Raw genomic sequence first — 10,239 nt, forward strand, 5'->3', positions numbered from 1 at the left:
ACTTGATTGTTCTACCCATGTTACTCTTACTTGGCCAAATGATGTGAGAGGTTGGTATACTGCTAGCGGCAAAGGTCTACATCGTTCCTCTAATTGCACTGCGGACATACCAAGAGTAGCATCTCTGTGATGTCATCTAATATACTGAATTTTCTCCTTTGGAGGTTGATGACTTGCAAGCTTTCAACCAAAAATCACATCTCCAAGTGGAAAGATGTTTTTCCCATTTGTTCTATCCCTTATAGTAAAGTTATGGCTCTAATTGCAAGAGACTCATTATCATTTATTTTGGGGTTGTATAGTTTGTCCTTCATTGTGGCAACAAGTTTATCAGTGGTTGCTTAGGGCACAAATCTTCATTCCTCCACAATGGAAATGTGCACTCTTTGGCAATAAATGGACAATGAATGACAATTTAGTTCATGTATGGGACCTTCTTTGAGCTACTATTATTTAGCAGATTTTTAGATGTCTTCGGGTGTTTTGCTAATAGAGCTCAGGAATTATAGCCTTTAGGGATTTAGAGCAAGTTGTATGCTCTTGTATATTTCTTCTTTTTTAATATAAATGTACTTTACTTTCTCCCTCCCCAAAAAAAGCATAATGCGATGTCTTAAAGGCAAGAATAAAGTGTAAAGCTAGTTGCTTAACTATTTGGCTTGGTGTGAGATAGAGTAGGCACATGTTTGCTGAAGATTGCCTTCATTAGTCATGTTGCATATTGGATGCTATCAGAATTATAAGCACATGGCGATTGAAAGTTGGCCAAATTTTATTGGAGTTACAGGCTGATCCGATAGTATGCTGCTCATTTTAATGAAAGCTGGTGTCGAGTAGAAGTCATTTGATGGGATGTCGGTTGAGTGCTGGCCTTATCTACCTGTGCACTCAGATTGCAACCATCAAGTAAGGATTTTCATTTCCCTTCTGATTGCAACACCAGCCTCATACCCTAGGCACATGTAGGCTTTTTGGCAAGGTTCCGGCACAAAAGGCAATTGGATGCTTGTTGGATGCCTAACTCAGGTAAAGTCCAACAGGGAGGGTAATGAAGAACCAGGTAATCAGATTGCATGTGCGCTTAACTCCGGCAGGGTCCAGCAAGCTTCTAACAGATTTAGCTTGCATGTGCCCCTAATTCTAATAACTCCTAACTTGACGGATTGTAATCGGAAATCTCTCATGTGGCCGAACTATCAATAATCAGTCCATCGGAAACAGCCACAATCCGAGGAAATTTGGTTCATGTGCCTAGGTAATTTGGCTCTCAAAAGTGGGAACCTGGGTCATCTTTCCATGGGAGGGAGGTGTGGTGCCCGTTTGAGCAGAGGTGGCAGAAGATTGCACCTGTAGTTCAGGTCATGCGATTGAAGAGAATAGTGCGGAAGCTGCAGACTGTGCAGGTGGATGTGACCATTCGGAGGCTAGAAGGCTCTCATTTTTTATGTGTAGAGTGCAGAGCACTGGGTGGTGAAAGGAGTCCAAAAAAATTTGTTGGGCTCAAGCTCGCACCCAAGTGCTCAAACCTGCATTGCCACCTGCAATTGTATGCTGGGTGAACTGAATGGGGGGGCACATCCCGCACTTGAATGCGCACATCCATCCCCAGGGAAACAGGTCCTTGGAAGTTGGAAGGTGCTAGGAGCTCTTGAATCGAGTGAGCAACGTGTGTGACTCTCGAGAATCCAAGATGGATGAGATCAACGTCAAATTTCCAAGAGTAGTAGAGGTGCTAAGAGCACCTACCTGCCTGAGCTAGCAAGGCTATCCCAGCCCTGCTAGCAACTTGTTTGCAAGTCCCCATGAGGTTGGACGCTGCTGGACTCAGCATTTGACTACCAGGGCAGCCTTCCCAAAATCTCCATCTCCAGCCCAGCCTTGGGCTGCTGGACTAGAAGAACCAGTGTGAAGGTTGCATTGAAGGCACTTTTAAGCTTTGGCCATCCTTCCCAAAATCTCCATCTCCATCCCAACCTTGGGCTGCTCGACTGGAAGAACCGGTGTGAAGATTGCATTGAAGGCACTTTTAAGCTTGAAAGAAACTGGATATCCCAGTTTCTTGGACAGTCCTGACTCTTCAGCAAGTGTAGTCATTGGAGTTCTAGTATTTTATTTAAGGCATCAAGTGCTATGGACACACCATGGACACAGGGGGACGCTCAGACCTTAAACCTTAGGCTGGTCACTTAGCAGAGGCTCTCTAACTGAGAGTTATTAATTCGTACAAAAAACGTCTGAAGTTTGAACAGGTACTCTTGGACAATGGAAACCATATTACATGCAAAAATGATAATGAACAAGGTGAATGATATTCAATCATTCATAATGCCTACCCAAGATCAAAAAAGTAAACAAGGTGAATGATATTCAATCATTCATAATGCCTGCCCAAGATCAAAAAAGTAAACAAAAAAGGAATCCACTCAAAATGGTGTGAAGGAAGAGGAGATAAAGGAGAGAGAGAGAGAGAGAGAAGGGAGGGTGTGGGAAAAAAGGTGGAGATCGTGTGTAAGAAGACTTGAGACGGAAGAGAGAGAGAGAGACAAAGTCAACCATTTTGAAGTCTACATTCAAGTCCAATGAAGAAGAGCCAATAGAAAAAATGCACTTCCAAAAATTCAAGAAATGCCTAATTTCTGCTTTGCCAAAATCTCATGGTTGGTAGAGGGCAGCCCAAAAAGTGATGCAAAGAGTTATCAAAACAAATGGATTGTCGCTCGTGAGGGGTTCCGACTTCCGCCTGCAAAAGGCTGACTTATTGCTGCAGCAGAGGCAGCTGCAGTGGGCACTGAGCAGTGAGCAGACTCACTCATGGAGGGAGTGAGTGTGCATTCTCGAGTACCTGAGGGACCGAGTAACAATGAGCCATAATCCTACTCCAGTCACCGGTCAAAACCGTCCTGTCTTGCTTGGGATTCGGGAATCGGAGAATTTTGCGGAAATTTCAAACCTCAAAGGCTCAAACTTCAATCAAAGGCTTCGATGTAGACACTATAATGCTCTAGAGTCTACACAGTCTACACTCTACACTCTAATAAAAACCTGGGGGCATCATCATTCTCCCTTCCCTGTCACCTCTTGTACCTTTTCATTAGATCTGCTTTACACACTCTCCAAGTAATAAGTTTCGTTATCGTTGTTTAGCTTGTTCAGCCTGGTTGTAACTTGTTCCCTTCTCCTCCGGTCATTAGTGATTCGTGACAAAACAATTTGAGCAATTATCTCCCTGGGGCCTGCACCACTCCATCTTCATTCTTCATCATTATTTTAAAGAGAACTTTAGCCTCCCTAGTGTGCCTTTGCTTTGCTTTATACCACATTGAAGCACATTCACGCTCTGGCAACAAAGCGATCCTCGGGGAATCACGGGGACTCGGGGTGCTATGTATCATCGCAGCTGACGAGCTTCCGGACTTCCAGTGCCACAGCTGCCGCTGCTTGCGTCACTGTGGGAAGGCCTCTGAAAATTGCAATAATAACCACCTCTCCAAATGATTATATCCACGCCACTAACGAGTCACATCTTTACATATTGTTAAGCGAGCAATTAAGCTTCTACTAGTGCGTGCCGATGCCCATTCCCAAGGTTAGGTGAATCATCGTTGCATTTGTCCAGGGTACTAAATCATATACAGATGAAGCTTCCCACAACGTCAGGTGGAACCACGATGCGTGAAGCTCCAGAGAACGTAATATCTTCTATCGAACGATGACGTTGTGAACCAAACTCCTCGAGGCTGGGCCGAGTTCTTCGAGCTACTGAACAAACATTTGGACCTAGACGACATGCTGGAGTTTGAACCAATGTAATGACTGTATTCTACCTGCAAGTTGGAGAGCCTAAAGATATAAAGGGACCCAAATCCGAAGCTGATTATACCATATATTTTCGTAAACTGGATTTTATGGATTTTCTTCACGGAGCTCTCTGAGTGACACACTTTCATGTTTTTCATAATTAACATATCCGATGCCTTCTTTATTTACCTCAATTGCAACAGAGAAAGTTTTCCTTGATAGAAAGAAACACTTAGAGAACTCGAGTTCCAGGTAGGAGACCTTCACAGTACAGAGCGCACATGTTTTCATAATTCAATACACGTGTTATGCGAAGAGTACACATTCGAAGGATCAACACATTGGAATGTTTTTTAGGAATGAGGAATTCCTGGAAGGAAACAGTGTACAAATCCATCAGAAAATAGCACTAGGCGTGCTCTCTGCTCCTCCCAGCATTGGAAATAGACGAGTATCTGGATACATTGGAAGTATGGAGCTGCTCCCAACAATGCCAACGTCCTGAGGAGCAGCCAACTTGAACATGTTGTGATTTATGAGCATGTGGTTGCTGTGATCCTGCTCGAAGGACGCCGAGCTTTCCATACTTGACCAATCTGGAACGACTTCTTGTGCCATGTTTCTCATTATGCTCATCTCCAATCCAGTGGCAGTGGTACCCCTGCTCGAACAACAGCAATCAGGATCCATCGTCCTCACATGAACCACACCAGACTTGCTGCTATCACTAGCTTCCGCTCCCATTGCTCCGTCGCTCAATTCCTCGTCCCTATCGGCTATATACACCGCAGATTGCAGCAATTCCAAACATAGGCGGAGCTTGTTGTGATCAACAGCACTGGAGATGCATGATCCTCCAGGGCTGCAGTCCACAGCTATCAACGACGTCTGCACAACGTCCATAGGAGTTCGTCCATCGTCTGACTGAACCCTAGGGGAAGCATGATGATCCAGTAGCACGGCGATCATTTCCGGACTCGCCATCTCCGACGCGAGATGAAGCGATGTTCGACCCCCTGGCCCGGGATAATTCACGTCCACTGCTCCCATCTCCAGTAACGCCTTGACAACGTCGCGGCTGCAATTTGTCACCGAATAGTGCAGTGCCTGTGCTTTGTCCAAGTCCAGACCCTCCCCCATCACCATTAGTCTCACCAGCTCCACATCCAAGGAGTCCAACGCCTGCCGCATTCGCCGAATCCTTTGTTCCTGAACTGGACCGTTCTCGCGCCCCTCGAACATGTGCATGCCATACCCTCGTTGCAATCGAATTTCAGCGATTTCAGCAGCCACATCGCTAGGTAGATGCTTTGTCAGGGCATCTGAATTCAATCCTGATCTGGCCACCAGCTCCGAGCAAGTGTTCCACAGGGGATGCAGTCCTTGCTTCTTTGCAGCTATTAGAATTCGCATGGCGTCGTCGATAGACACTTTCTCCACAATCGTAGCCAGATGCTTCTGCGAATGCAACACGGACGCTTGGGCGATTGATCAGAACTGTGCTTACGCGGTGAGACAATGAATTAATATTTGCCGACCCAACAGGTAGTGATCAAAAGAGATGAATTACAAACCTGGATCATTGTCGACAATTGCTCGACACCAAAAAACTTGGCGGCATGTAGTGTATCTAAAGCGAGGTCCACAGCAGCAGAGCAATGGCTGTGCCAGCAACCTCTCTCCGGGCATTTGGACTTCGTTAGTTGCTGAGGTACCATCAGCAGCTGCCCGCTGTACAGAAATTGGAGCAGCAACAAGAAAACTTCGTAGCCCACTATTCCGACCGGAATGAGCTGAGGAGTTCCTCCGGTTGACCCTGCTAGCTCTGCCATTGACTCGCTTTTGCAGAAAATCATTCTGAAGAAGCTACTGCGTGCGACTAAAATGCATCTATGAGCGTGCACCTGCCTGCCTTCCACGCAGAAGATAACATCGCTGAATGCCGCCCCACTCGAGAAGAGATTCAAGTAGTCTGCTGCCAACGTCTTGAGGGGGTCTTCGGTGGTCATTTCCTGTTCTACAAGCAGGTGCACGCTATGGATTGGAAGCAATGAAAGACAAGCTCCTACAATCGAGCTCAGCGTCTCCAGCTCTTGTGAGACATATTCGCTAAAGCGCTCTAGCTACAAGAAGGCTGAAGAGACTGCACCACATGATAATATCGATTCCAGATCCATTAGCGGAGAGCCAAAGTCGAAATAGATTCGTGGAAACGAGAGGACGTAGTACATTGAGCTTTGCAAACTGGCAGCAGATCACACACACACAATCAGGTCGGTAAGAAAAGTGAGAAATAGAAAGGATGGGATCTTGGGGAGGGCCCTTAACACTGGTGATGATATAAACAAGTAATAAGAAGCTTCGTGGCTGTAGGAGGGGGAGCCACAAGCTGCAAAAGCAGAGGTAAGCTACATGGTCTGCAGCTAAGGCGGACACATGGGATGCACACGGAGGGGAGACGAGGGAAAGACAAGACTGAAAGAATCATAACTATAGGGTTGTTAGAGGCGGGACGGCAGGAGAAAGAAGGAAAGGAGGGAGGATGTAGAAGGGAGCTCTGAGGTACGGGGCCGGACGGGTGACGAGAGCAGTGGAGGAAGGGGGCAAGAGGGCAGGATTTCTTCAAGAGAGCAGGGTCCCCTGAAGAAATACGTGCAGTGGTAGTGGTGGTGGACCGTCATTAGTTACCGGTAGAAGGAACTTAAGGAAGGCGGACGAGCAGAGCAGCTGCCAGACAGCAAATGTTTGTGAACTGCAAATTGGTCGCCATAGCCAGGAAGCTGCGTCAGACGGGGCAGTCGACGTGAGCGGAGCAAAGGAGGAGAGCTTGTTAGCTATGGCAGCTAACGTGTAGCTGCTGTAAGCCTGTAACCTGTTGTTCTCGCAAACAGCATAGGAAGAGCTAATTTTATTTTCAGTGCTAGCAGCCGATCAAGGAGAACAAGCAGAGTAGTTATTGCTCAGTTGTTTGTTGTTGCAAACCAGCTCATTATTTTCACTGCTAGCAGCCGATTAAAGGAGAACAAGTGCAAAGCCAGGAAGCAGCTGGGAATTGGGATGGCAAACTAGACGGAATTAAATGTTCTAACACGGCGCTAGCTAGGATGAAGACGACACTGAGTGTCTGAGAGTGAGAGTGCTTGAAATCGAGCTAGCAACGAGATGAGAGAAAGCTTGACGAAATTTGCACGTTCTACAGCAGCTATTAGCGAGGGCGAAGACGACACGGACTGTCTGAGATGGAGCGTGCTGGAAATCGAGCTAGCAACAAGATGAGAGAATTAATAGTACAGTAGCTAGTGTGAGAAGGCAAGAAAGAGAATTAAGAGGTAGCGACAACAAACTAGAATTAAAAGGAACGTGGAGCTGATGAGCCAGTAGCAAAACGAGAGGCTGGCTATGGCGGTTAGAGCTCAGAGGTTGGCTATGGCGGCAACGCAAAAACACAGGGATGACGCCAAAAACTGCCTTCAAATGCACGAAACAGACCCTTACTTAAAATATTCCAATATAACAGAAAACAAATAATTTTATATATTTTCCCCCCCATCATCCATCCTTGTGTAACAGGTACCCAAACTTAAGGTCCTTGTGTAAAGCTGCGCCCCGGTCCCCATTCGGTCAACTCTCACATGTGAACCACCCGCAGTTTGCGGCCTCATGTTGGGTTAAAATTGGACCCCTAATCTTCCACCGCCACGTGGCCTCTCAATAACCCTTCCTTGCACTTTGGTTTAGCTCTTGGGCCTCGGCTCTCGTGCCCTTTCTCCTTTCCCCATGTGGGTACGCCATTCCTTTGATGTCTACACTCCAAAAAGTTCTTCATGGGGATAAGGTCTAGAGCTCCAAGGTAGAAATGAAGGGTGGGAGAATGAGAGGGAGGAGGAGGGGAGGGAGACTAATAGCTAGACTTAGACCCTCTACCCTCCTTGGATTCCATGAATAGACACTCCATTCTGTCACATCACTTACCTTCATCGCACTTACCATCCCCACCAATCCTCCTCCTTGGATGACTTTCTATCTCATCACATCATTGCACCCCATAAGTAATCCAAGCACATTTGTCGAGAGCACACTCATGGTTCCTTTGAAACAATCTTAGGGTATCTTCCACACACCATCATGACATGTAGCATAAGACCAATGTGGGATGATTTCTGCCTACATTAGTCAATCTTCAAGAGTCAAAGTAACGAGAGAAAGTTGTACAATCAAGTTGATTTTCTTATCATGTGTATATGTATATGGATTCTACTCATCTTTTTTAAAGGAAAAAAATCATATTTTAAGCCTCCCCACATCTTGTGCTATGGAGTCTTATCTTTCTTCAAGCAAAACCATACCCCTAAAAGTATGAAAAGTTTAGAATAGGAAGATACAAGCAAAGCTACCAAACCCAAAGAGTCTACCTTAAAAACTCCAAGAAGGACTAGAGAGGCCAAGGGTATATGAAAGATAGCACGTTCATTCTCACTTCTCCCATGTTAAACTTTCTATGACAAGAGGGAAAAGCTAACATGTTCATGCAATATAGGAAACCATAAATTTTACCTTGCTCCTCTCACATAAGAATGAATATACTCACATTCCATGTCACATTCCAATCTAGGCATCAAGAGATGGACACACGCACACACACACACACAAATACTAGAGCCTAATATAGATTATTTTATTTTTGCCTTTGTACCATGCTAGCAAAGTCTTCTATGGTCTTTATGGACATGTTTCTTCCTCAACAAGTGTGTCAAATTGCAAGTGCCACATGCAATGTCTATTTTGTAATATATCATCACAAGATGTATAATTTGTGGGTTGATATAGGGGCTAGCATAATTGAGCCACACAATGTTGACACTCGATTTGCTAAAGGCGTGGTGACTCACTGCTTGGTGGCCAGTGTGTGCACATCGCCTCCCAGGAAGACACCCTTTCTTACACTCCAATGGTTGCTTTTGGTAAATGTTCCTACTTGGTGGATGGTTGTAAAAGTGCGTCAAAGAGCTAATGGGGTTTTTGTGCTATGTGGGAAAAATTATATGAAGATGTGTGAAAGAGCGTGCAATCAACCAATAGAAGTGTGTCAAGGATAGACAACTGAATATGCAAGTTGCTTGTATTAATGAAAGAAGTCCTTCGCTGATACAAACAGTCGGGGGCTCCACAGACACACTCACACCTTGACTCAGGAATGAGCACTGACTCTAGCAATAGGACCATTCACTTGTCATTCACATAGACACATAGACACTGGAGTAAGGAGGTCCCTACTTGTTACAACAAAGAATTACTTATAGTTCACCAATCCCCTTCTATCATGTGTTTCTATCAATTGCCTTCCTAATTCCTACAGGAACCTCTCTGGACCACTAACTCCATTAAACATTCTAATTGGTGTCCTAGTGAACATCCTTCTATCCGAAATCCTGTCGCTTAGTGATGTATGTCGCTTGGTGATGCTCATTGGGCTAACCAGGTTGCCTAGTTACATGCTACCTAGGTTGGGCCCTGGTTGGGAGCCATTCTTTAAAATTGAAGGGTCCTTGAGCCTTGGGGTATCGTTGTCAGTGTCTCTTTCGCATGACGCAGGCTAGTGGCTAGTACCAAACTAGAGCACGGGGTGGGCGTGACTTGCATTCTCCGAGGGCGAGTTGCAGAGGGAGTTCTAGAGGCAGAGCCTCCTTGATTTGTCGAGGTCGTCCTCATCGTCTTACTCATGTCTCCTTCTCAGGCTTGTCCCACAATGGGCAATCACATAATCTTTTCAATCCACCTTAAGGTGTGGAGTTGATCCTTGTACTCATCATTGCCTTACTGGACTCTGGTGACTTCATCTTGCAGCCAGTTGCTTTCTCCTTGTAACTAGGCAGTCCATGTAGATTTTTCAAGGTTAGGTTGGGTGGCTTCTAGCTTGGCAATCCACTATTGACACTCTCTGTTTCTCTACCTTAGCTACAAAATCCTGCCTCATTGAGCATCTTTTTGTGTTCTTGCATCTGGTCACCAAATGCAATGTGCTTTGCTTGTAGCTTCTCATGATTCTCCATCAACAAGATGAAGGTCCCCTTGAGAGCATCATGTTCTACCTATAGCTACATTTGTGTGGCTTGTTGCGCTTGGTCTTAAGTGGCAAACTCTCACTCGGCCATCCAGACAAAGTGAGGAGGCACCCAAGATCTAACCACATGCTATAAGATCCCTCTTGCATTACTCCCCTTTGTATTAACATACCAAAGAATCCCTAAGTATTGGTCTGCAGTCACACTAGATCATCAAAAAAAGAAAGGTTCATTTCGTTGCCAATCTGGACCACCTGGGGTGGAAATAGGGGTTGATTATGCAAAATCCTTTGGGCAGCAAATCGGTCATATGTTTGGAGGAGTCCCCCCTGGCAAAGGTGAACGATCGAGACCTCATGACCATTAGATTGAGAGGCGA

At 45.6% G+C, this 10,239-nt stretch overlaps 1 protein-coding gene across 1 annotated transcript; it reads right to left on the reverse strand.

Annotated features, from left to right (window-relative positions):
- Nucleotides 1–4,044: 4,044 nt before the first annotated feature.
- Nucleotides 4,045–7,174, reverse strand: LOC147893918 (regulatory protein NPR6-like). The gene is made up of 2 exons (XM_087386430.1): nucleotides 5,373–7,174; nucleotides 4,045–5,256 (listed from the first exon to the last, which is right to left on the reverse strand). Exons 1-2 carry the CDS (start codon nucleotides 5,805–5,807, stop codon nucleotides 4,195–4,197), a joined length of 1,497 nt encoding a protein of 498 aa, XP_087242556.1. The 5' UTR covers nucleotides 5,808–7,174; the 3' UTR covers nucleotides 4,045–4,194.
- Between the last annotated feature and the right edge of the window lie 3,065 nt (nucleotides 7,175–10,239).

The sequence above is a fragment of the Dipteris shenzhenensis genome, chromosome 15 (assembly GCF_047967505.1).
Source record: "Dipteris shenzhenensis isolate YYH24624 ecotype China chromosome 15, Dip_SZ_1.0, whole genome shotgun sequence".
Lineage (NCBI taxonomy): Eukaryota > Viridiplantae > Streptophyta > Polypodiopsida > Gleicheniales > Dipteridaceae > Dipteris > Dipteris shenzhenensis.